The sequence below is a fragment of the Prunus mume genome, linkage group LG1 (genome assembly GCF_029339155.1).
Source record: "Prunus mume cultivar Tortuosa linkage group LG1, ASM2933915v1, whole genome shotgun sequence".
NCBI lineage: Eukaryota > Viridiplantae > Streptophyta > Magnoliopsida > Rosales > Rosaceae > Prunus > Prunus mume.
This window is the reverse complement of record NC_142698.1, coordinates 14649050-14675845: the sequence shown is the minus strand read 5'-3', so window position 1 is coordinate 14675845 and position 26796 is coordinate 14649050. Positions and strand designations below refer to the sequence as shown.

The window sequence follows — 26796 nt, the reverse complement described above, 5'->3', positions numbered from 1 at the left end:
CACTGATAGTGAAGAAAAGAAGTTTAAGCTTATATTAAGGACCCTTTCTGGTTTGTTCAATTTTTCCACATCTGATTAGGAGTTCGGTTCGGTTATTTGGTCGTATTAAACAATAATTATGGACTTCTGTTTAATTATTAGTGATCATGTCTTGTACGCAAAACCGATGTACTTTTAGACTTTTGGGTTATTGACTTTGATGATCTTGTTGAATATATGGCCCCATAGACTCGCTTGTGTGATAAATCTAGGGGTGGCATTTTAAACCGAAAAATTGAAAAACTGCAAAAATCAACCGATAATTTACCACAATGAAACCGCAATCGCGGTAAACCGAACTGCATTTGCGTTATTAAGAATCGAACCGCATTTGCGGTTCGGTTCTGATATTTGATTTTTAAAACTTGCGGTTACCGCATAAACCTCAAAGTATAGCCGCATGGATGATGATGTTGAATTCTACAAGGAAATGAAACATATGACAACTTGTAAGTAATTAGTTTATTTATGCTAATGTTATTTATGCTTCTTCTTATAATAAAATGTACTAAACTATGTTGTTTTATTTGTAGATAACATTGGTGCTCAAACAACACAACAAGGTTCTTCAAATCCACTCACCACCTACACTTGAGTTTGTAACATTGGTGCATTGCATTTTCCTTTTAGTTTGTAACTTTAATTAACTTTGAATTGGATTTTTCTTTTTTGTTGTAACTTTAATTCATTTTACTTTGCATTTTCCTTTTGGTTTGTAATTTTAAAGGATTTCGAATTGGAATGCTTGAGAAGTTTAACTTTAATTGGAATGCTTGGAATTGTAACTTTAATTTTCTTAGGTTGTGAATACTTGAGAAGTTGAGGAGATTGTGAATTTATATATGCTTGAGAAATTGAGGTTGTGTATTTATTTATTTAGGTTGTGTATTTATTTATTTAGGTTGTGAATTTATATTTTTGTGAATGCTTGAGAACTTGAGGTTTTAAACCGATAATTCACGGTAACCGACCGCATTTCGGTTTGCGGTTTCAAAAATCACCAAACCGCAAATAGTCGGTCGGTTTGCGGTTTGAGTAAAAATTCGCGGTTACCGAACCGCAACCACCCCTAGATAAATCTATCTAGCTAGCTTCTAGAATGGTTAGAGCATCCACAATAGGGGATGTATATGGGGGTGTATGTTAAATATACACCCTGAGTCACCGGAATCGTCTTCAATGGGGAGGTGTAAAAGGATGTAAATTTACATCACCACCTTTGAGGTATAAAATAACATGTATATTTACATCCAAATTTATATCCCTTGCAGGAGGGACCCATCCGAGAAAAGAGAAGAAAAGTCAGCATAAACGTCTGGGACCTGCAGCTACTGTAATTTCTGAAAAAAATTGGCATAATTATTGGAATGAAAAATTGAAAAATGATGTAATATGAATTTACAGATTTAGCATTCGAGCTCCGATTGGGGTCCATGATACCTTCCCAAAAAGGGAACGACGTCACGAATCATACTCACTACACATAGGGTGAATTTTTGGCTTTTGAGGTCGTTTAGGCTTCCAAAACAGCATTTATATTGGATTTTAATTTTTAGGTTTTTTATTTATTTCTATTCTTTAACCTATTAGGTACTTTACAATCCAACGATTTTTTTTTGAATGAAATCATATCTTCTCCGAATTTAAATATTTTTAGGTCCATTTGTTTGAAAAAATAAAATTAACCTAATACAAAAAAAATTAATTTTATAAAGTAAACACAAAATACAAATTTAATACAAAAACGAATTAAGACAAACAAAACAATTATACATCTTAGATTTACATCTTTTCCCATTGGAGCAAAAAACGAATTTACACCCCCCGGAGGTGTAAAGGGGATGTAAAAGTGGCTTTACACTCCCGAATCTACACCCCCCCCACTGTGGATGCTCTTATGAGGGGTTATGAGGGATAAGTCATCTAATTGTGATTTTACTTGGATGGCCATATATAAACTTTGACCAAAAGGAAAAATATATGAATAGACTTGACTTATATTTTGAGAGAATTTTACATTCAAAGATGAAAGATTTTCTTGAGTAGTTAAAAGATTTTGGGTCTCTTCAACTACTATTAAGAAATTGATGCTCACTTCTAATAATAAGAATTCATAGGCTACAGCTATCGGGGTCTAACCTAGTATAAAATGACATTAATTTGTAGACTGGTGGTCTCATATCAAACCTCATGGAGTCATGTCACCTTAATAATGTGTTTGTTAGAAACCCTCCTTCCCTTTGTAGTTTAGACTATCACTTGTATTAAAAATAAATAAAAAATTCATAGGCTACATCACTTCTTCATGTCACAAAGCAACCTTGGAATATTTCCGAACCAGGCGGGTTTCCTCTTTTCTTTTTCTTTTCTTTTGTGTGTGTTGTTTTTGGGCCTTCTACTCATAAGAAATTGTTCAAGACAACTAGATCACTAATTAAAAATAAAACAATATCTTAACACGATTGAGTTCAAGCCTTGTCTTAATATATTTGAATAGAAGAAATAAAACCTTCTTCCCTTAATTTTTCCATATAAAATGCTGAATTCAACCTCACATGATCTCACACAGATTAATACATATAATATCGTTTATCAAAAGATTTCTTGCATGTAGATGAGGGTATTGGGATTAGTTAACGAACTTAGCCTATCTTGTACTTTTCGATCTTCTTCTTCTTCTTCTTAAATTGAGATATGAGTCTCTAATTGCATTCATTTTGTTGACAACGACATCCATAGACATCCGGTCTCTTGGTGATGTTGCAGAGCATGAGAGCCCTATTTGCATCAATGAATCCAAGCATTCCTCCAATCTTTTTGCTTTGACTGGGCCAGGATCTTTATATCCTGCTACTTGTCTTTCTTCTATGCGATTTCCATATTTGTTGTCATCTTCATCATTCTCGTCATCTGTTTCAGAGAGCAATGAAGGCTCAACTATGTCCATGACATGGTCAGGGAAAGCCATGGCTGTGAATTGGTGAATGCTTAGACCATCTTTGAACATGTCATCCGTTGGTCTTTTTCCTGTGAACATTTCTAGCAACAGTATCCCATAGCTATAAACATCCCCAAGTATGGAAACTTGGCCTCCCATTCCATACTCTGTCAATTGACACATACATTAGGATGTCACATTCAATTTTCTTTAATAATAAGTTAATAGGAATAGAAAAAAAAAATGAGGATTATAAAACTTCATATACCTGGAGGAATGTAGCCTACGGAACCCTTTAGCCCAACTGACATGGTTTGAGATTTCGTGGGATTATTTGATGCTTCCAAAAGGAACCTTGCTAGACCAAAGTCACCAACATGGGCTACCATATCTTCATCAAGAAGAACGTTGCTTGGCTTTAAGTCACAATGAACAATGCATGTTTCACAATTGTGGTGTAGATAATCTAATGCAGAAGCAACATCTATGGCAACATTTAGTCTTTGGATCAGGCTTAATCTCTTACTTTGAGATTGTTCATCATCTCTTGGATGCAGCCACTGGTCTAGACTTCCATTTTCCATGAACTCGGAAACTAGACTTTTGAACTCATTACCTTGGTTGTCAATGCTTGAGCATGCGGTTATGATCTTGAGAAGATTGCGGTGCCTTATACTTCTTAAAGCTTTGCATTCATCAATGAAACTCTTGGAAGCTCCTTCTTGGTTAAGGTTTAATACCTTAACAGCAACTACCATGCCATTACTAGAGAGTACTCCTCTGTACACAGAACCGAAACTTCCTGAACCAATGAGATTGTCAAGAGAGAACCCGTTGGTTGATTGAGCGAGTTCTGAGTATGAGACGGCTAATTTCCAATCCCCATAAGAATGTGAAGTTAAAAGTGGACCTCTTGACCTTTTCACCATTCTACAAGCAGCAATAAAGCATGATAGGGCAATGAATGCAAGTGCACAAGTTACAGGAATTACTACTTTTGGGGAAAGTAATCTTTGAGATAAATGAGGCTTTTTGTTAGAGCATACAGGTAGAAGTAATTCTGGGATGCCACCACACAGTCTATTATTTCCATGAACTGAGACACCACTTGCATTTAAAAATATTCCTTCTTTAGGCAATGCACTCTCAAAATCATTATAAGAAAGATTGAGTTGCTTAAGAGCTCTAAACTTACCTAGAAATTCAGGGATTTTCCCAGATAAGTGATTCCGTGAAATATCTATTTCTTCCACGCCTCTTAATTTTGTCAGAGTTTCAGGAATGTTTCCTTCAAATTCATTACCTTCCAAATGTAGGCTCACCAAACTAGTGCAGCTGCCAAGGGTTATGGGGATTTCACCTGATAACTTGTTTCCTGATACATCTAGCTCCGAGAGATTTACCAACTCACCCACTTCCGATGGTAGTGAACCAGTCAAAGAATTGTTTGACATGGACAAAGAAATTGAAAGGGATGAAAGCCCAACAACCTCTTTCGGTATGTTGCCACTTAGTCGGTTACTAGAAAGGTTAAACATCAATAAGCTTTGGCAGTTTCCCAGGCTTGGAGGTATGCTTCCCTCAAACCTATTACCCTCCATGAAGAGCCTTGTTACTGAAGTCAAGTTACCTAGAGAGGATGGGATTGGCCCCGAAAAGTTGTTAAGATTCAAATACAGTCCTTGTAACTTCTGGAGCTTGCCAATTACATGAGGGAGACTGCCACCAAAATAGTTTTGTTCCATTCCTAGATTGGTCAAGTTTACAAGATTTGCAATGCCGATAGGGATGCTTCCCTGTATCAAATTACCCCCCATTGTAAAAATTCTAAGTTTTGTTGAGAGGTTGGATATGGACTCTGGCAATTCTCCTCCAAAACGATTGCGGCTAAAACTCAACACCTCAAGATTAGTACAATTAGCAAGGAAACTGAGAGAACTCAGATCACCAGTTTTTCCACTTCCCAGTCTATTGTCATCAAAGTTCAGTCTAGATAAGCTTTGCAAGCTTCCAAAATTTTCAGCTGGGAGTTTCCCAGTGAGACCATTTTCAGCAAAATCAAGCTTTCGAAGTCTAGAAGCATTTGACAAGGATACAGGAATACTACCTGTGAATTTGTTGACACCACCAGCAAATATCTCCAGATTAGGAAGAGTGATCCCCACATCTTTTGGCAGCTCTCCATGCAGCTGGTTGTCAGTAACAGTGATATAGTATATGGAGGATATATTATAGATTGAAGAAGGAACCATACCAGAAAGTTTATTCGCTGGAATTACAAATCTTCCCAAGCTTGTTAAGCGCCCGAGCTCATTCGGTATGCTTCCTTGAAAATTGTTGCTCGCAAGAGAAATAGCATACAAAGAAGAAAAGTTTCCTATCCAATCTGGGATTGTTCCAGTGAGATTGTTTTCATCAACCCATAGGTGAGTTAAATTCAACAATGAACTGAGTTGATCCGGAATGGACCCAATAAGTTTATTGACACCAAGATCAAGCACTTTCAGCTGTGTACAGTGAGATATGTTACTTGGAATTTTCCCACCAAAGGAATTGGAACTCAGGTTGAGATATTGCAGGCGTAGCAGACGTCCCATTTCTTGAGGAATTTCACCACGAAAGTTGTTGTCTATTAAGTTAATTCCAGTGAGATAAGTAAGATTTCCTATAGAAGGTGGTAGGGAGCCTACCAACTTTTGAGCTTCCAGGTTCAAAGTCACGACTCTTTTGTTGGAATGGTTGCATGTAACGCCAACCCAGCTGCAGAAATTGATGGAACCATTCCATGTGCTCATGAGATGCAGAGGATCTTCAGTTATTCTTTGCTTCAAGTCTAGTAGAGCCAAGTGATCAGATTCATATCCAAACGTGCTCAAGCTCATGCGTAAGAGAAAGAACCCATACCCGTGAAGGAATTTAAAAAAGATCTGCCTCATCTTTCTGTAAATACAGGTTTGTATGTAATTTTTTTTATTGTGATTTTGTTGAATGCAGTCTTACATGAGAACTCTGTTTCTATTGTTCTGGTTTCATTATGGAGATGAGATAGTTCGTTGGGAAGCAGGTGTATATTTTTAATTTCATTAATGGAGAATAGATTTTTGGTTGAGATTGTGGAAGCAAAATATCTCACCCTAGGTCAAATAATTAGGCCAATCAATTTGGGAATTATTTGACCCAATTGGGGGTTACCTAACCTAATTGGGAATTACCTAATCTAATTGGGAGTTACTTGAATTAATTGGGAGGTTACATAATTCAAATTGGATGTATTTGATCATCGCCTTAATTAGGGATTTGGTTAAATCCCTAATACCTAAATACACCAACCTCACCAACTACACCAACCTCGCCGAGGCCCCCTATAAATACTTGGCTACGCACAAGGATTGAATACTTGGCTACGCACAAGGATGAATGTACGTCTAAATTCCTATTTAAACTTTGCATAAGTTATCCCTCACAAACCCTAGTCGCCAAATTTTTTCTCTTTCTCACACAAGGCTCTGGCCACCACACACGACTCCGGCCACTTGGTTTTTCTTGAAACACCAAACCTAACTTAGACATCAGATTGGCCAACACCCCCCAGGTGTGGTCATTTTGCTCCAATTTGTTTTGCAGGGAGAAAGAGAAGTGGAGAAGACGAAAGAATCTTGGGCGAATATTCTAGTAGGACAGAAATCGCTCCCATAGCAACCATTCTGCTAACAGTTTTATAATTTCTGTACATAGAAAAGGCATGTCTAATTCTAAAGTATGGTACGGTAAATACAAAAGAACCAAATAATATCATATCAAATCCCCATACAGCTCAATATTGTTGAAGAACATAAAATCGATGTGCATAAGATTATTGATTATTGAAGGAAAAATTGGGTGAAACATTTTAGGATCATACACATATGTGAAGAATATAAAGTTTTACATCGACAGTTCAATTTATTTGGGAGTGCATAAAATTATTGATAATTGAAGGAAAAATTAGGAGAAATATTTTAGGATCATACACATACGTGAAAAATATAAAAACTATAAAAATTTGGAAGTTTCACTAAAACACCCAAAATGAGAGCTGAAATTATAAAAAAACCCAACACTCAAAACACTTTATAAACACACCCAAAACCCATTATTACACACACTCAAAACCTATTTATAAACACACCCAAAAAATATACAATTGTTGACTTTGGGGTTAATTTTGGGTGTGTTTCTATGTTTAAATAGTGTTTGAGTTTTTTTATAAATACATATATAAGATTGAGTTTATTTATAAATTTGTATAAAAATTTCCATCCTCGCACTTTTTTTTCTTTTGTCTTTTGGTTTTTGTAATAAATGGTCTACCCATTATCCGGAGAAAAACTTTCCTGCACGGGGATACCAAAGTCAGCATTCACGTCAGTATCCCAAGCCAATTGACTCCTGACAGTTGTCAAACTCTTTCGATGCTTCTATTTTTTTTTTCTCACGCCTGCTCCATCGTCCGTCCTTGTTTCCCTCTGCAACTCAAAGCTCTCTTCTTCTCTCTCATCTCTTTCTCTCTCTTCTCATCAACTCTCTCTCACTTCTAACCGAGTCTCGCTTTCATCTCTCCCTCTCTTTCCCTGGAACTCAAATCCCTTTTCTTTCTCTCTCATCTCACTGATGCTCTCTCTTTCTCTTTTCGCGTGTCAATACTGGAGCCACACCTCAAGTATTTTTATTTTTATTTTTATTTTCATGTGTAATAGTGTTTTCTTTGTAGGAGCCACACCTCACATCTCACTGAGGGTTAAAAATTCTCCTTTTCTTCATTCTTAGAATTGCAATGGGTTTCTTATAATTGGTTAAATTATTCTTTGAATCTCTTCTATTATATATGGTAAGCTTCATATTGGAAAACAGAGAGGGAGTGATAACTGATGAAGAGAGTTGGGAGATAGAAAGAAAAGGAGAGTTGGTGAGAAAATAGAGATAGGAGGTGAGATATGAGAGAGAAGAATAAGGGTTTTAAGTTGCAAAGGGAACACAGATGGAGCAGACGTGAAATTTTTTTTTTTTTTTTTTTGAGTTAGAGAGAAGAAAGGGGATTTTAGTTGCAGGGAAGAGCAGTAGTGATGAAAGGAAGACTCGGTTAGAAGAGAGAGAAATAGAGGGAGAGACGAGATAGAAGAAGAGGACTTTGAGTTGCAGAGATGAACAAGGACGATGGAGCAGGCGTGGAAAAAGAAAAAATAGAAGTGGAAGTGTTTGACAACTGTCAGGAGATACTGACGCGGATGCTGACTTTGGTATCCCTGTGCCAGAAAAGTTTTTCTCCATTATCTGTGTAGTGTCCATGGTTTTCGCTGGTGCAGAGGGTGACATGTTAAAGCTGGCACTGATAGTGAAGAAAAGAAGTTTAAGCTTATATTAAGGACCCTTTCTGGTTTGTTCAATTTTTCCACATCTGATTAGGAGTTCGGTTCGGTTATTTGGTCATATTAAACAATAATTATGGACTTCTGTTTAATTATTAGTGATCATGTCTTGTACGCAAAACGGATGTACTTTTAGACTTTTGGGTTATTGACTTTGATGATCTTGTTGAATACATGGCCCCCTAGACTCGTTTGTGTGATAAATCTATCTATAGCTTCTAGAATGGTTATGAGGGGTTATGAGGGGTTATGAGGGATAAGTCATCTAATTGTGATTTTACTTGGATGGCCATATATAAACTTTGACCAAAAGGAAAAATATATGAATAGACTTGACTTATATTTTGAGAGTATTTTATATTCAAAGATGAAAGATTTTCTTTAGTAGTTAAAAGATTTTGGGTCTCTTCACCTACTATTAAGAAATTGATGCTCACTTCTAATAATAAGAATTCATAGGCTACATCTATCGGGGTCTAGCCCAGTATAAAAGGGCATTAATTTGTAGATTGGTGGTCTCATATCAAACCTCATGGAGTCATGTCACCTTAATAATTAGTTTGTTAGAAACCCTCCTCCCCTTTGTAGTTTAGACTAGGGGTGGTTGCGGTTCGATAACCGCGAATTTTTACTCAAACCGCAAACTGACCGACTATTTGTGGTTTGGTGATTTTGAAACCAAAGCTGCATGTAAATAAAATGCGGTCGATACCGCGAATTAGCAGTTTAAAACTGCGAGTTCTCAAGCATTCACAAAAATATAAATTCACAACCTAAATAAATAAATACACAACCTCAATTTCTCAAACATATATAAATTCACAATCTCTTCAACTTCTCAAGCATTCACAACCTAAGAAAATTAAAGTTACAATTCTAAGCATTCCAATTAAAGTTAAACTTCTCAAGCATTCCAATTCCAAATCCTTTAAAGTTATAAACCAAAAGGAAAATGCAAAGTAAAATAAATTAAAGTTACAACAAAAAAGAAAAATCCAATTCAAAGTTAATTAAAGTTACAAACTAAAAGGAAAATGCAATGCACCAATGTTACAAACTAAGTTACAAACTCAAGTGTTGGTGGTGAGTGGATTTGAAGAACCCCGTTGTGTTGTTTGAGCACCAATGTTATCTACAAATAAAACAACATAGTTTAGTACATTTTATTATAAGAAGAAGCATAAATAACATTAGCATAAATAAACTAATTACTTACAAGTTGTCATATGTTCCATTTTCCTTGTAAAATTCAACTTCATCATTCATGTGGCTATACTTTGCGGTTTGTGGTAACCGCAAGTTTTGAAAATCAAATACCACAACTGCAACCGCAAATGCGGTTCGGTTCTTAATACCGCAAATGCGGTTCGGTTTACCGCGATTGCGGTTTCATTGCGATAAATTGTCGGTTGATTTTTGCGATTTTTCGATTTTTCAGTTTAAAATGACACCCCTAGTTTAGACTATCACTTGTATTAAAAATAAATAAAAAATTCATAAGCTACATCACTTCTTCATGTCACAAAGCAACCTTGGAATATTTCCGAACCAGGCGGGTTTCCTCTTTTCTTTTTCTTTTCTTTTGTGTGTGTTGTTTTTGGGCCTTCTACTCATAAGAAATTGTTAAGACAACTAGATCACTAATTAAAAATAAAACAATATCTTAACACGATTGAGTTCAAGCCTTGTCTTAATATATTTGAATAGAAGAAATAAAACCTTCTTCCCTTCTTTTTGTTTCCATATAAAATGCTGAATTCAACCTCACATGATCTCACACAGATTGATACATATAATATCCTTCATCAAAAGATTTCTGGCATGTAGATGAGGGTATTGAGATTAGTTAACAAACTTAGCCTATCTTGTACTTTTCGATCTTCTTCTTCTTCTTCTTAAATTGAGATATGAGTCTCTAATTGCATTCATTTTGTTGACGACGACATCCATAGACATCCGGTCTCTTGGTGACGTTGCAGAGCATGAGAGCCCTATTTGCATCAACGAATCCAAGCATTCCACCAATCTTTTTGCTTTGACTGGGCCAGGATCTTTATATCCTGCTACTTGTCTTTCTTCTATGCGATTTCCATATTTGTTGTCATCATCGTCATCTTCATCATTCTCGTCATCTGTTTCAGAGAGCAATGAAGGCTCAACTATGTCCATGACATGGTCAGGGAAAGCCATGGCTGTGAATTGGTGAATGCTTAGACCATCTTTGAACATGTCATCCGTTGGTCTTTTTCCTGTGAACATTTCTAGCAACAGTATCCCATAGCTATAAACATCCCCAAGTATGGAAACTTGGCCTCCCATTCCATACTCCTGTCAATTGACACATACATTAGGATGTCACATTCAATTTTCTTTAATAATATGTTAATAGGAATAGAAAAAAAAATGAGGATTATAAAACTTCATATACCTGGAGGAATGTAGCCTATGGAACCCTTTAGCCCAACTGACATGGTTTGAGATTTCGTGGGATTATTTGATGCTTCCAAAAGGAGCCTTGCTAGACCAAAGTCACCAACATGGGCTACCATATCTTCATCAAGAAGAACGTTGCTTGGCTTTAAGTCACAATAAACAATGCATGTTTCACAATTGTGGTGTAGATAATCTAATGCAGAAGCAACATCTATGGCAACATTTAGTCTTTGGATTAGGCTCAATCTCTTACTTTGAGATTGTTCATCATCTCTTGGATGCAGCCACTGGTCTAGACTTCCATTTTCCATGAACTCGGAAACTAGACTTTTGAACTCATTACCTTGGTTGTCAATGCTTGAGCATGCGGTTATGATCTTGAGAAGATTGCGGTGCCTTATACTTCTTAAAGCTTTGCATTCATCAATGAAACTCTTGGAAGCTCCTTCTTGGTTAAGGTTTAATACCTTAACAGCAACTACCATGCCATTACTAGAGAGTACTCCTCTGTACACAGAACCGAAACTTCCTGAACCAATGAGATTGTCAAGAGAGAACCCGTTGGTTGATTGAGCGAGGTCTAAGTAAGAGACGGCTAATTTCCAATCCCCATAGGAATGTGAAGTTAAAAGTGGACCTCTTGACCTTTTCACCATTCTACAAGCAGCAATAAAGCATGATAGGGCAATGAATGCAATTGCACAAGTTACAGGAATTACTACTTTTGGGGAAAGTAATCCTTGAGATGAATGAGGCTTTTTGTTAGAGCATACAGGTAGAAGTAATTGTGGGATGCCACCACACAGTTTATTATTTCCATGAACTGAGACACCACTGGCATTTGAAAATATTCCTTCTTCAGGCAATGCACTCTCAAAATCATTATAAGAAAGATTGAGTTGCTTAAGAGCTCTAAACTTACCTAGAAATTCAGGAATTTTCCCAGATAAGTGATTGCGTGAAATATCTATTTCTTCCACGCCTCTTAATTTTGTCAGAGTTTCAGGAATGTTTCCTTCAAATTCATTACCTTCCAAATGCAGGCTCACCAAACTAGTGCAGCTGCCAAGGGTTATGGGGATTTCACCTGATAAGTTGTTTCCTGATACATCTAGCTCCGAGAGATTTACCAACTCACCCACTTCTGATGGTAGTGGACCAGTCAAAGAATTGTTAGACATGGACAAAGAAATTGAAAGGGATGAAAGCCCAACAACCTCTTTAGGTATGGTGCCACTTAGTTGGTTACTAGAAAGGTTAAGTATCAATAAGCTTTGGCAGTTTCCCAGGCTTGGAGGTATACTTCCCTCAAACCTATTACCCTCCATTAAGAGCGTTGTTACTGAAGTCAAGTTACCTAGGGAGGATGGGATTGGCCCAGAAAACTTGTTAAGATACAGATACAATCCCTGTAACTTCTGAAGCTTGCCAATTACATCAGGGAGACTGCCACCAAAGTAGTTTTGTTCCATTCCTAGATTGATCAAGTTTACAAGATTTGCAATGCCGATAGGGATGCTTCCATGTATCAAATTACCCCCCATTGTAAAAATTCTAAGTTTTGTTGAGAGGTTGGATATGGACTCTGGCAATTCTCCTCCAAAACGATTTCGGCTAAAACTCAACACCTCAAGATTAGTACAATTAGCAAGGAAACTGAGAGAATTCAGGTCACCAGTTTTTCCACTTCCCAGTCTATTGTCATCAAAGTTCAGTCTAGATAAGCTTTGCAAGCTTCCAAAATTTTCAGCTGGGAGTTTCCCAGTGAGACCATTTTCAGCAAAATCAAGCTTTCGAAGTCTAGAAGCATTTGACAAGGATACAGGAATCTTACCTGTGAATTTGTTGACACCACCAGCAAATATCTGGAGATAAGGAAGAGTGATCCCCACATCTTTTGGCAGCTCTCCATGCAGCTGGTTGTCAGTAACAGTGATATAGTATATGGAGGATATATTATAGATTGAAGAAGGAACCATACCAGAAAATTTATTCCCTGGAATTACAAATCTTCCCAAGCTTGTTAAGCGCCCGAGCTCATTCGGTATGTTTCCTTGAAAATTGTTGTGGGCAAGAGAAATAGCATACAGAGAAGAAAAGTTTCCTATCCAATCTGGGAAAGTTCCAGTGAGATTGTTTTCATCAACCCATAGATGAGTTAAATTTAACAATGAACTGAGTTGATCCGGAAGGGACCCAATAAGCTTATTGGAACCAACATCAAGCACTCTCAGCTGTGTACAGTGAGATATGTTACTTGGAATTTTCCCACCAAAGGAATTGGAAGTCAGGTTGAGATATTGCAGGCGCAGTAGACGTCCCATTTCTTGAGGAATTTCACCATGGAAGTTGTTGTCTATCAAGTTAATTCCAGTGAGATAAGTAAGATTTCCTATAGAAGGTGGTTGGGAGCCTGCCAACTTTTGAGCTTCCAGGTTCAAAGTCACGACTCTTTTGTTGGAATGGTTGCATGTAACGCCAACCCAGCTGCAGAAATTGATGGAACTATTCCATGTGCTCATGATATGCAGAGGATCTTCAGTTATTCTTTTCTTCAAGTCTAGCAGAGCCAGGTGATCAGATTCATCTCCAAAGGTGCTCGAGCTCATGCATAAGAGAAAGAACCCGTGAAGGAATTTAAAATAGATCTGCCTCATCTTGTTGAAAATACAGGTTTGTATGTAATTTTTTATTGTGATGATTTTGTTGAATGCAGTCTTGCATGAGAATCTATTTCCATTTTATTGGGTTAAATAATGCAGATTTTGTTATAGTTTCATTATGTAGATGAGATTTTTTAGTTGGGAAAGCAGGTCTCTATATTTAAAATTTCATTAATGGAGAATTAAGACTTGTTACAGTATGAGTCATCTAAAGACTTCTGGATAGTTGAGATGGTGACATGTTCTAAATACTGCATGCGTATAGAGTTAAAATGATTAATTAAGAGTATTATATTATCATATATAGCTCCAGGGGAGACAACCATTTTGCTAAAGCAGGGATGGTAAATTTCTGCACCAGTAAATACAAAAGGACCAAATAATATCATCCGATATCAGAAAAATTAGGGTTGCACATATATGAGTCTGCATAAGATTATTGAGAATTAAAGAAAAAGTTAGGGGAAACATTTTAAGATCATACACATATATGAAGAAGATAAAATCTCACATCGACTGTTCGATTTATTTGAGTCTGCATAAGATTATTGAGAATTAAATAGAAAGTGAAGGGAAATATTTTAAGATCATACACATATGTGAAGAATATAAAATTTAAAAAATAGTCGCACTTTTTTTCCTTTGTCTTTTGGATTTTGTAATAAATGGTCTACCCACTATAAACCTAAAATTTATAATACATTATCTGTGTAGTGTCCATTGTTTTCGTTGGTGCAGTAGAAGGCCTAAGAACAACACGCAAAGAGGAAACCTGCCTGGTTCCCCGTTCGTTTATGTTTTGTGAGCCCATTTTCATTTTGAGAGAACAAAAACAAACAAAAAACCTGTTCGGTTGACAAAAACAGAAAACACGGAGGAAAGGGGGGGGAGATAGAATTGGGGTGGGTTTGCAAAGAGTGAAAGAGAAGGTTGGGTTGATGTTTCATTTTAATTTTTTTTTAAAAGATAATTCTAGTTTTATACTTTAGAATTTTATTCTATTTTTTAAATGATATTCTTTTAGATGATTAAAAAAAATACTTTTTACAAATAACTAGCCCCTTGGCACATGCTCACGCGTGTGCCAATTGGTTTTTTATTTTATTTTATTTTTTATTTTTAGAATTAAAAAGATAATATGGGTAGTTATGTTCCATAAAAGTAGGACCTATTATCTGATTTTGTTTTTAATTTTATTTTTTATATGAAAAATATGAATTTACTATATTATCCTCATTTAATTAATAATTCAATTCTTAATGTTTGAATTAACCAAGGGCATTTTATGGTATTTTGAATGTTTCATCATTATCTGCCTTTTGCTTTATATATACTAGCCCCTTGCAACATGCTCACGCATGTGCTAATTGGTTTTATTTTTTATTTTATTTTTAGAATTAAGAAAAGATAACATGGGTAGTTATGTTTCATAAAGGTAGGACCTATATTATCTGATTTTGTTTTTAATTTTAAATTTTTTTTTAAAAAAATTAAAATGTATTTTAGAATTAAAAAATATAATGGGTAGTTGTATTCCATAAAAATAGGATCCATTATCTTATTTTAATTTTTTTTAATATGAAAAAGTGTGAATTTACCATATTATCCTTATTTAATTAATAATTTTAATTCTTAATGTTTACATTAACCAATGACATATTTTGGTATTTTGAATGTTTCACCATTCTCTGCCTTTTGCTTTATATATATAGATATAGATATACATAGTAATTTTTTTTTTAACTCACATATTGATTACATAATGTTGTATTAAAAAAAACATAATGCATTTTAATTAAAGTTACATATTCATTGTTTTTGTCATTTTCATATATTACTGCCAGACGTGTTTTCACTGTTTTTGTTCTTTGAAAATAGTTTTCAACCAAGCTACCACACGTGTTTTTTTTTTTCTCTGAAAATGCGTTTTCATTTTCTCATTTTCATTCTATGAAAACATTCTCTAAAAATGCTCTCTAAAAACATTATCAAACGGGCCTTAAATATTCCAAGGTTGCTTTGTGACACGAAGAAGTGATGTAGCCTATGAAATTTTTTTTAAAAAAAAAGTCTAAACTACAAGTGAAAAAGGGGTTTTCTAACAAACACGCTATTAAGGTGCCATGACTCTATGAGGTTCTAGTATGAAACTACCAGTCTACAAATTAATGCTCTTTTTTTCACTAAGCTAGACCCCGATAGAAGTTGGCTATGAATTCTTATTATTAGACTCAAAATAATTAGAGTTTAAACTGATATATTTATTCTTCTCTCAAGGAGGAGGAATATATATCCTATATACAAAGTGGATACAAATAGGAAATATGCACAAAATCTCTTGATTCCACTCAAATTAAATAATTACAATAAAATATAAATTCTGTTCATAATAGGAATGTTGACTCACGCCAACAATTAGCAATGAGCATCAATTTCTTAAAGTAGGTGGAGAGACCCAAAATCTTTTAACTACAAAAGAAAATCTTTCATCTTTGAATGTAAAATGCTCTCAGGGAGACTTTGAAAAAATACAAAGGAGAGAGAAATTTTGTAAAAGAAGCCAAAATAGACAAAATTACCCTGATTTATTTTTGGATTTCCTAAAGAATCCTTTACATTTGCATGTCTTTGATTTGAAAGTTGAGAGGTTTTTTTGTCTTTTTGAAAAAGCTTTGACTTTTTCTAAAAGTGAAATTTTTTTTTTGGTTAAACCCTAAATTTACTCAAAATATAAGTCAAGTCTATTCATATATTTTTTTTTCTTTTGGTCAAAGTTTATACATGGCCGTGCAAGTAAAATCACAATTAGATGACTTATCCCTCATAAAGTTAACCATTCTAGAAGCTAGAGAGATTTATGGGTTTTAATTGATTTATCACACAAACGAGTCTAGGGGGCCATATATTCAACAAGATCATCAAAGTCATTAACCCGAAAGTCATTAATAGTACATCAGTTTTGCGTGCAACACAGGATCACTAATAATTAAACACAAGTCCCTAATTATTGTCTAATATGACCAAATAACCCCTAATCAGATGTGGAAAAATTGAACAAGTTAATATAAGCTTAAACTTCTTTCCTTCACTGTCAGTGCTAGCTTTAACATGTCACCCTCTCATAAGAAATTGTTAAGACAACTAGATCACTAATTAAAATGAAACACAATATCTTAACACGATTGAGTTCAAGCCTCATCTTAATACATTCGAATAGAAGAAATAGGGGTTTAGGGTTAACAGAGACATTTCAACTACCATAAAAATATTAAGATTGAATAACGTGAATCAGCCAAGTTATGGTCGAATAATTGAATAAGGATTACCTTTAATCCCAAATGCATCGGTCCATGAATAAAAATACTTGTAAAAACAGAAAAAGGTCTCTTGCAAGTTTCTATTGAGAGGGACCATAAAATACTGACACTGCACACACAGGTGGATCCATGAATTTTTCAGGGGATATGCAATACTTAAAAGGCTAAAAATTTACAAAGGACTCAAGCAAGACCCTGGGTTTAAATCCTAACGTCCGTGTAGTGTGTTAAAAAAAAAAAAGGCTAAAAATTCAACAAAAAAAATTATACAACCAAATGCCCTTAATTTAACCAATACCAATGTACTCATAATTAAAACAAATAAGAGTTTTACATTTACAACTAATTGATTATAGTCTATATGGATATCAATTAATATGAACAAAATCCTTGTCATTGACACAATTTGTTTACCAAAATTCATATCAAATATGAACAAAATCCATGTCAATTACATAATTAATCTAACAAAAGTCAATACCAATTAATCTAACCAAAAGCATATGTAAATTGGAGGTCATGAAATAAAAGTACACATGATTAAAAGTTTGGGATAATTTTGGATGAATTTTTTGGCACACATATGAGTTTTTAATGAATTTTTTAATTTAGGCCAATTAGAAATAGACATGTGTCGGCTTGCTATTGGACCATTTTAAAAAAGAATCAGAGTTAGAAGCGCTGACGCAGAGTCTTCTTCTTTATTGAACCGTGCCTTTGCAACTTTTAACTTCAAATATTCTAGAAAAACTTCGAAAATTCATAACTTTGGTTGTGGAGCTCCGATTGATGAACCGTTTTATCCTACATACTTGTGAGATCGAGCCCAACAATATAAGGTAAATATTCAAGGTCTCACAATGCAGCAAACAATACAACGTCTTTGAGGCATTTAGTCGAACAATTGGTGGGCACTAGCAAAGGGGCAAATTTTGGCATCCCCAAGGAAGTTTCCAGTTAGGGGAGGTGCAACTGCACCTCCTTGTGCCTCTGTGGATCCGCCAGTGACTGCACAGATGCTAGGACTCGAACCAGAACATTTCCTAAGGAAACAATTACTCTAAAATACTACATTAGTGGATCCTTTGTTTTTTTTCAATTTTAAATGAATAGAAATTTGAATATTCGACTTCGTTCAATGTTGACAAAGAAGTATCACTAAATCAAGATAAATCATATACCTAATAATTGAAACACCAGTTACCAGGTTTAAAAAAAGATTTCCAACATTCTCATCACACATTTCAAAACGGATTCGATAGTTTTGATTGTTGTTGAAGAAAAGGTTAATGTCTGTAAGTAGCAAAACAACCAGAGCTCTGTCTGCTCGGAATAAATAATTTTGCACCCTAGTGGAGAAAGGTGGGTTCTCCAATTTTAAGGGTAAATGACTCAAATGATCCTCAAACTTGTATTCGATTTACATTTTGGTCTATCAATTACATTATTCGTTCAAATGATCCATTAACTATATATTAATCGATCCATTGGTCATACCGTCTAATTTTCTGTTAAATTTAACCAAATTTTAGGGTAAATACGACTTTCCATAATTAACAAATAAAATAGGGTTAATATTACAAAAAAAGGGTTAATACTATATTCAAAATTATATTCGCTCTTTTTTCTTCTCCTACCCTAGCGTCTTGATTTTTTAGAAAATATACGATTAGCTTAGATCCTTTTCGTTGGCGTTTGGCGTTACTAATCTTATTCTCACACAAAGGTCCTTTTGTTGGCGTTGGGTGTTACTAATCGTATTCTCACACAAGACTGAAGACTTTGGTCCCAATCGGAAATATGCGACAGCTCTCATAATAATTTATTTCTACACTAAACATGCATTTGTTTGTATCTGATTAATGAAGAAAGTTGAGATTCCACCCCAAAATCAATTGGAAATGAGGTGATTCACCCAACTTCTTGTAAACCCTTACTAAGTTTTCTAACTTTCCAATGTGGGACTTTTTACCTTCACATTCTCACAACTAAGATTCTGACCATGACAAGGCAGGAGATAACATTCATAGTTGCCATCGGGATAAAGTTTGTGAATGTGGCGACGAAATGTAAACTTCGCCATGTTGAGATTTGGTGATGAGTGTATGGCAACAAAAGTTCCCGATGAAATCTTCCATTGCCAGAATACTGTGCCGACGAAAAACAGCGTTTGACGACGAAAAAAATTTGTCGCCAGAAATGGCGTGTCTTGTAGTGTTACTAATCGTATTCTCACACAAAGGTCCTCTTCGTTGGCATTGGGCATTACTAATCGTAAACCTAACGTATAAGAGCTTGTTTGGCAGTGATTCTAGATAGGTTAATAATCACTTTTATGGCGAAGTTACTTCTCCATCTAATCACTTTAAATGATTTTATAAAGAAACAAATTGGAGGTGCTTCTCCCCATAATCACTTATAATCACTAAAAGTGATTATATGGAGAGCACATGAAAGGTGCTTCTCCCCATAAGTGATTGGTTTATCCAGAATCACTCTCAAATGAGCCCTAAATTGTAATAGAGAAACAATACAAAACAAAAGTCAATTGCTCTCAACACCAATATCATTATGCATATTCAGAATTCAATGAATACAATTAAGGTAACCTGCAATTGAATTTGAATTTTATATGATAATGAATAGCATGCAATATATTAGAGTATCTATAATGGACTTCTCAAATCACTTCCTTAGATAAATTTTAGGGAGGAATTGAAAAAATACAACTTCAACCATGCTCCCTATCCACCTTCTAAAATAAGAAGACTTCAAGGAGCTCCTACATCGGAGGAGAGAGAAATAATTCCTAATGGCTCCCTATAAATCAGTGGAATTCCATTTTGTTGACAACCACATCATACGCATCCGTTTTCTTGTATGTCATTGCTGAATGTGTTATCAACATTATCTCCCTCAAATAATGAGCAAATCAAAAACCAAGTTCATTTATGGGTTAGTTTTTGTTTTTTTTTCAGAGAGAGAGAGAGAGAGAGAGAGAGAGAGAAATCTATCAGATATCAAAACTGCTGGGCCAGAAAAATTTGAGATGGTAACTAGGATGTGAAACGCCCATTTTTTCCCATACAAGCAAAAATGATCTGAAGAACAGAAAGGCCTAAAAGGAATAAAACCTTCTTCCCTTAATTTTTCCATATAAAATGCTGAATTCAACCTCACATGATCTCACACAGATTGATACATATAATATCCTTATCGAAAGATTTCTTGCATGTAGATGAGGGAATTGAGATTATTTAACAAACTTAGTCTATCTTGTACTTATCGATCTTCTTCTTCTTCTTCTTAAATTGAGATATGAGTCTCTAATTGCATTCATTTTGTTGACAACGACATCCATAGGCATCCGGTCTCTTGGTGATGTTGCAGAGCATGAGAGCCCTATTTGCATCAATGAATCCAAACATTCCTCCAGTCCTTTTGCTTTGACTGGGCCAGGATCTTTATATCCTGCTACTGGTCTTTCTTCTATGTGATTTATGTATTTGTTGTCATCATCGTCATCTTCATCATTCTCGTCATCTGTTTCAAAGAGCAATGAAGGGTCAATTATGTCCATGACATGGTCAGGGAAAGCCATGGCTGTGAATTGGTGAATGCTTAGACCATCTTTGAACATGTTCATCCGTTGGTCTTTTTCCTGTGAACATTTCTAGCAACAGTATCCCATAGCTATAAACATCCCCAAGTATGGAAACTTGGCCTCCCATTCCATACTCTGTCATTCGACACATACATTAGGATGTCACCCTCAATTTTCTTTAATAATAAGTTAATAGGAACAGAAAAAAAAAAGAAGAGGATTATAAAACTTCATATACCTGGAGGAATGTAGACTATGGAACCCTTTAGCCCAACTGATATGGTTTGAGTTTTGGTGGGATTAGTTGATGCTTCCAAAAGGAACCTTGCTAGACCAAAGTCACCAACATGGGCTACCATATCTTCATCAAGAAGAACATTGCTTGGCTTTAAATCACAATGAAAGTTGTTATCTATCAAGTTAATTCCAGTGAGATAAGTAAGATTTCCTATAGAAGGTGGTAGGGAGCCTGCCAACTTTTGAGCTTCCAGGTTCAAAGTCACGACTCTTTTGTTGGAATGGTTGCATGTAACGCCAACCCAGCTGCAGAAATTGATGGAACTATTCCATGTGCTCATGATATACTTCAGTTATTCTTTTCTTCAAGTCTAGCAGAGCCAGGTGATCAGATTCATCTCCAAAGGTGCTCAAGCTCATGCATAAGAGAAAGAACCCGTGAAGGAATTTAAAATAGATCTGCCTCATCTTGTTGAAAATACAGGTTTGTATGTAATTTTTTTTATTGTGATTTTGTTGAATGCAGTCTTGTATGAGAGTTCTGTTTCCATATTATTGGGTTAAATAATGCAAATTTTGTTCTAGTTTCATTATGGATATGAGATTAGCAGTGAGCATCAATTTCTTAATAGTAGGTGAAGAGACCCAATATCTTTTAACTTCGAAAGAAAATCTTTCATCTTTGAATGTAAAATACTCTCAAAATATAAGTCAAGTCTATTCATATATTTTTTCTTTTGGTCAAAGTTTATACATGGCCATGCAAGTAAAATCACAATTAGATGACTTATCCCTCATAAGTTAACCATTCTAGAAGCTAGAGAGATTTATGGGTTTTAATTGATTTATCACACAAACGAGTCTAGGGGGCCATATATATTCAACAAGATCATCAAAGTCATTAACCCAAAAGTATTTAGAGCATCCACAATCATGCTCTCTATTTTTTAGTTAAATTTGAGCTAAAAACATTAAAAAAAAAATTATTTTAGGAGCTCTCTATAAAATTTAAACTTCAATCATGCTCTTCAATCATGCTCTCTAGCTATGTTGCACGGACACGGGAACGCGACACGGCTAGGACACGGCAATTAAAATAATAATTAATTGTCAATACTTCAATATTACATAATTCCATAAAACAAAACAAATAACTCATATAAAATACCAACACACAAAAAAAAAAACACATCAAAACATAAGACTTTTATTATTTGTTGTGTTTCTCTTAAAAAAAACATAAGAAAAGAAACTTCACCTCACCACCAAGTCCAACTCTTCTATTGTTATGGAAGGAAATAAAAAAAGAAAATAGAAAACATAAATAAAAGCATTTGAAAACAAAGGAAAAAAAATAAACACTCACCTTTGCAAAAACTGGAGAAGTGGAGGAGCTGCTGCAACGTAAGAAATGAAGTGAAGTGTCTGCTACTTTCGTGAGATTCATTTAGGTTTAAAAAAGTCTTTTTCCACTTTCAACCCATCTTTTAAAAAAAATTCAAATCAGTCCACTAACGTTTCAAAAATCATGTTTAGACCCCTATTTTATTTTTAAAATTTCAATATGGTCCTTGTCGTGTCTTGACCGTGTCGGAGGCGTGTCGGGGGCGTGTCCGAGCCATGTCCGAGTGTCGGCGTGTCCGACACTCCAGCATTTTGAAGTGTCCTTGCAACATAACTCTCTAGTATAGGGAGTCATAAATGCTATAACTCTTTTTTAATTGGTCCATCTCTATTAAAAAATTATCTAAAAAATAATAAACATTAATTAAAGGTTTGACATACTTATTAAATAAAGCAGCATTAAATTATAGGGAGCCACTAGGAGTCCTTTCTCTCTCCTCAGATTTAGGAGCTCCTAGAGGTCTTCCTATTTTATGAGGTGGATAGGGAGCATGGTTAGAGTTGTATTTTTCCAAATCCTCTCTAAAATTTGTCTAAAGAGGTGGTTTAGAGAGCCCATTGTGGATGCTCTTAATAGTACATCAGTTTTGTGTACACCACAGGATCACTAATAATTAAGCACAAGTCCCTAGTTAGTGTTTAATATGACCAAATAACCCCTAATCAGATGTGGAAAAATTGAACAAGTTAATATAAGCTTAAACTTCTTTCCTTCACTATCAGTGCTGCTAGCTTTAACATGTCACCCTCTCATAAGAAATTGTTAAGACAACTAGATCACTAATTAAAATGAAACACAATATCTTAACACGATTGAGTTCAAGCCTCATCTTAATATATTCGAATAGAAGAAATAGGGGTTTAGGGTTAACAGAGACATTTCAACTACCATAAAAATATTAAGATTGAATAACGTGAATCAGCCAAGTTATGGTCGAATAATTGAATAAGGATTACCTTTAATCCCAAATGCATCGGTCCATGAATAAAAATACTTGTAAAAACAGAAAAAGGTCTCTTCCAAGTTTCTATTGAGAGGGACCATAACATACTGACACTGCACGAATGCCAAAACTCGAACCAGAACTTTTCCTAAGGAAGCAATTACTCTAAACTACTATATTAGTGGATTCTTTGTTTTTTTAATTTTAAATGAGTAGATGGGGAAGGAAAATTTGAATATTCGACTTTGTTCAATGTTGACAAAGAAGTATCACTAAATCAAGATAAATCATATACCTAATAATTGAAACACCAGTTACCAGGTTAAAAAAAAGATTTCCAACATTCTCATCACATATTTCAAAACGGATTCGATAGTTTTGATTGTTGTTGAAGAAAAGGTTAATGTCTGTAAGTAGCAGAACAACCAGCTCTGTCTGCTCGGAATAAATAATTTGCACCCCAGTGGAGAAAGGTGGGTTCTCCAATTTAATTATGTGGGGGAACAACAGAATAAAGAATGAGACAGAACAGAGTCATAATAATACGTAGTTTTATAAAGCTTATGCAATATACCCCTCCTCCTTAGGTCCACAGCAAAGTTGACGTTTTAAGGAGATAAAAAACTGTACCAAGAACATGGCCAAGTTGTTACTAATCCAATATTTTTGGTCACCAGTTAAACACTTAAGTCTCAAGGACCAACGGGGCGGATTAAGGCTTCAAAATTTCCAGAAATATTGCCAAAAGAGTCTCAAGGAATGGTCTTCTGCTGCCCCAAAAAACAAAAGGAATGGGTTTGGTTGGTGAAGTCATTGAAAAAGAAAGCAATATCTGTCAAAAGGGTAATTGCCTAATCAATGATCATTAAATAAGATTGTTGTAAAACATGTTTCCATCACCATCTTTTCATTATTGATACTCTAAAGGAGCCTCTTAATTATTCATTTATAAATTAATATCCCACGCAACGCTCACGCATTTTTACAGGCGGCTATCTCCTTTGTATTTTATTTTATTTTTATTCAGCATTTGACTCTTACCAAAAAGTCTCGTATTGAATGCTTCAAAGCCAGACGCCTAGAGAGAAAACATTTACACTATAGATGCCTGCAATAATTCTTTGCATAAGCGTGTGTGTCGTTAAGTACTTTGGTCTTTTCGCCATGAAAGTTCCCTTTGAGCTCTATTTCTTCAACCTTACTTCTTCTCCCATGCAACTCCTCTGACGACGATGAGTAGAATGGACAGCCGCCTACTTAGCCTTGCCAAATTTCATATCTTCTGTACTCTGTCACTTGCTGCAATCATCTTCATCATCTATGCCGATAGCATCATCTATAATGACTCCGAAAAATCGGTTGAGTTGAATGATAAAGCTCCTTCTCCAGTGCTGCTGCAGACTCATAGTTCTGCAGGCCATTTGATCAAGTCTGATATAAATCGCATAGCCCTGCGTTCCATGCAGGAAGAGACCCATGAGGTTGGTAGAGAAAGTCCTCTTGTTCCTCCTTTCAATGCCACAGAAGAGGAAAGAATCGCTTGGTTTCGGAGCAAGCTACCCGAATTTGAGATTTTCAAATCAGACAAGTTTGCAAGGCAATTCCACGGTCGTGTTCTGGAATTCTTTAACAAGTGTGAGGGGCAGTTCTTTATGACATGGATTTCACCAGTGAGGTCCTTTGGAAGCAGAGAGTTTTTGTCCATGGAGAGTCTTTTCAGAGCCCACCCTCGTGGATGCTTGATGATTCTCTCGAGAACTATGGACTCCCGACGTGGTTACAGAATTCTGAAACCGCTGCAGGATCGTGGGTTCAAGGTTCATGCAGTGACACCAGACTTATCATTTCTGTTCAAGAACACCCCAGCTGAAGCCTGGTTTGCTGAAATGAAGAGAGGCAAAAAAGACCCTGGTGAGATCCCATTAGCCCAGAATCTGTCTAATTTGATGAGGCTTGCAATTCTATACAAGTATGGAGGTGTTTACTTAGACACAGATTTCATAGTTTTGAATTCATTCTTGGGGTTGAGAAACTCAATCGGTGCACAAAGTGTGGATGTGGCATCTAAAAACTGGACTAGGCTAAATAATGCAGTTCTGGTGTTTGATATGAATCATCCCCTTCTGTACAAATTCATGGAGGAATTTGCCTTGACTTTTGATGGGAATAAATGGGGGCACAATGGTCCCTATCTGGTGTCCAGAGTGGTCCAGAGGGTGCAAAACCGACCAGGTTACAACTTTACAATTCTACCCCCTATCGCCTTTTACCCCGTCGATTGGAATAGGATTGGGGGACTGTTTAAGAAGCCAGGAAGCCAAGCTCATTCTCGATGGGTAAAAGCAAAGCTACTTCAGCTCAGCGGGGAGACTTATGGGGTACACTTGTGGAACAAGCAAAGTAGCCGAGTCGTGATTGAAGAAGGAAGCATTATGCAGAGATTAATCTCCGATCATTGTGTCATTTGCAGTGACATATACAGTTCTGAAAGAATTTTCTCAAACGAATAAATGGTGAAGCATCTTCAACCAACCAACTGTGGCGAAGCCGCAGACTGGAAATCGATACAAGCCTCCTATTTGTTAGCATACTCTTGCAGGAATTAGCTACGATTCAAGAGCTATGGAATTCCCTTTCTTTTCTTTTTTCATTCTTTTTTTCCATTCATATAAAGTTCAATTTGTCTTTTTCACTTTCATTTTGAATCTTCTGCCCCAGTGTAAGTAAGATCATCATTTCATTGTAAATCCAAGATTCTGTAAACGAGTTGTGGCAGACATTCCCTGTCTCAATATGTTAATAGAAGCTAACCCTTTTTTATTTTTTGATATAAATAAACAAATGAGGTTTTCCTGTATTACAAGTTTGCAGACAAATACTAATATTTTCTTCCACAAAAAGCAATCCTAAGCCGCCTCAATCTTAATCTCAATCTAAATCCTCTGCATCTCCATAACCCGAATCCGGGCAATCTCCTAAATGACTTTTTCCTAGTCAGCTTGCGGTTGCCAATTCTTACCTCTGTATTCCGGAAGCCACGCTCTGCATCCCGGAAGCTACCATCTGAAGGAAACTTACTTGGTCCATCAATCCTAGATTCATTTAGTGGTCCAAACTGCTTGATGGATTGCCATGGATCATGCATTTCATTTTCATTGTCTGTATCACTGCCCCATAGAAGAATAGGCTTAATTATGGATGACCCACTGAAATCCTCAAAATGGTTGGCCAAACTTGTATGCTCCATGTCAAATAATCTCCTCAACGATGTGTTTCCTACTTTCATCAAACCTAACAAACTGCTACTTTTTCGAGCTGAAGAAAACGAGGAACAGGAAGCAGCTGAGGAAGAGGAGGAAGAAGACGAAGATGAAGACCGGTAAAGAGACTTCTGATACTCTATAATCCGCCTTATCTTTTCTTTTTGAACTTCTGGATCAACAAGGCAACTGATATCATCATCCTTCTCTTCGGTTATTTCCGATGAATTCATCATAGTCCTAAAGGTCTAGGGTATTGGGACCGGATAAAGGAGCAGACAAGATGCAGGTTTATGAAGAAGAAGCAGAATAGTGAAGGAAAACACCAGCGGAAGAGACTAAGGCGGCAATAAATCCCTATAAACTATAAAGAATGTTGAAAGCCGGCGATACGAAAGCATTTGTTTTTCCTACCATGTGTTTCCAGGAAGGTTTTGTGGCCAAAAAGACAAGACAGGAGGAAAATAGCCTATCTAGATTTTAAACAAATAAATAAACAAGTGAAGTGAAACACAAAGCATATCTGGGAAACTGTCCTTCCAAACTACAAAA

The 26796-nt window shown here is 35.7% G+C and overlaps 4 protein-coding genes across 4 annotated transcripts; 1 reads left to right on the top strand and 3 right to left on the bottom strand.

Annotated features, from left to right (window-relative positions):
• Positions 1-2277: 2277 nt before the first annotated feature.
• LOC103342310 (putative LRR receptor-like serine/threonine-protein kinase At3g47570) lies at positions 2278-5997 on the bottom strand. The gene is made up of 2 exons (XM_089053028.1): positions 3246-5997; positions 2278-3144 (listed from the first exon to the last, which is right to left on the bottom strand). The coding sequence occupies exons 1-2, from the start codon at positions 5911-5913 to the stop codon at positions 2687-2689; spliced, it is 3126 nt and encodes a 1041-aa protein (XP_088909154.1). The 5' UTR covers positions 5914-5997; the 3' UTR covers positions 2278-2686.
• Positions 5998-10054: 4057 nt separating this feature from the next.
• LOC103342317 (putative LRR receptor-like serine/threonine-protein kinase At3g47570) lies at positions 10055-13540 on the bottom strand. The gene is made up of 2 exons (XM_008245937.3): positions 10813-13540; positions 10055-10711 (listed from the first exon to the last, which is right to left on the bottom strand). The coding sequence occupies exons 1-2, from the start codon at positions 13470-13472 to the stop codon at positions 10243-10245; spliced, it is 3129 nt and encodes a 1042-aa protein (XP_008244159.3). The 5' UTR covers positions 13473-13540; the 3' UTR covers positions 10055-10242.
• A 10676-nt stretch (positions 13541-24216) lies between these two features.
• Positions 24217-25804, top strand: LOC148921091 (uncharacterized). Its single transcript, XM_089043989.1, has one exon. It carries the CDS (start codon positions 24217-24219, stop codon positions 25492-25494), a length of 1278 nt encoding a protein of 425 aa, XP_088900115.1. The 3' UTR covers positions 25495-25804.
• LOC148921090 (uncharacterized) lies at positions 25779-26672 on the bottom strand. Its single transcript, XM_089043990.1, has one exon. The coding sequence runs from the start codon at positions 26478-26480 to the stop codon at positions 25863-25865; it is 618 nt and encodes a 205-aa protein (XP_088900116.1). The 5' UTR covers positions 26481-26672; the 3' UTR covers positions 25779-25862.
• Between the last annotated feature and the right edge of the window lie 124 nt (positions 26673-26796).

What these genes read in the sequence shown, in the direction of transcription:
- LOC103342310 (XM_089053028.1), bottom strand. Translation starts at nt 5,913, where the DNA reads ATGAGGCAGATCTTTTTTAAATTCCTTCACGGGTATGGGTTCTTTCTC. An exon ending in CGTAGGCTACATTCCTCCAG is followed by an intron (nt 3,145 to 3,245) that starts GTATATGAAGTT and finishes GTCAATTGACAG; the next exon opens with AGTATGGAATGGGAGGCCAA.
- LOC148921091 (XM_089043989.1), top strand. Translation starts at nt 24,217, where the DNA reads ATGAGTAGAATGGACAGCCGCCTACTTAGCCTTGCCAAATTTCATATC.
- LOC148921090 (XM_089043990.1), bottom strand. Translation starts at nt 26,480, where the DNA reads ATGATGAATTCATCGGAAATAACCGAAGAGAAGGATGATGATATCAGT.
- LOC103342317 (XM_008245937.3), bottom strand. Translation starts at nt 13,472, where the DNA reads ATGAGGCAGATCTATTTTAAATTCCTTCACGGGTTCTTTCTCTTATGC. An exon ending in TCCATAGGCTACATTCCTCC is followed by an intron (nt 10,712 to 10,812) that starts AGGTATATGAAG and finishes TGTCAATTGACA; the next exon opens with GGAGTATGGAATGGGAGGCC.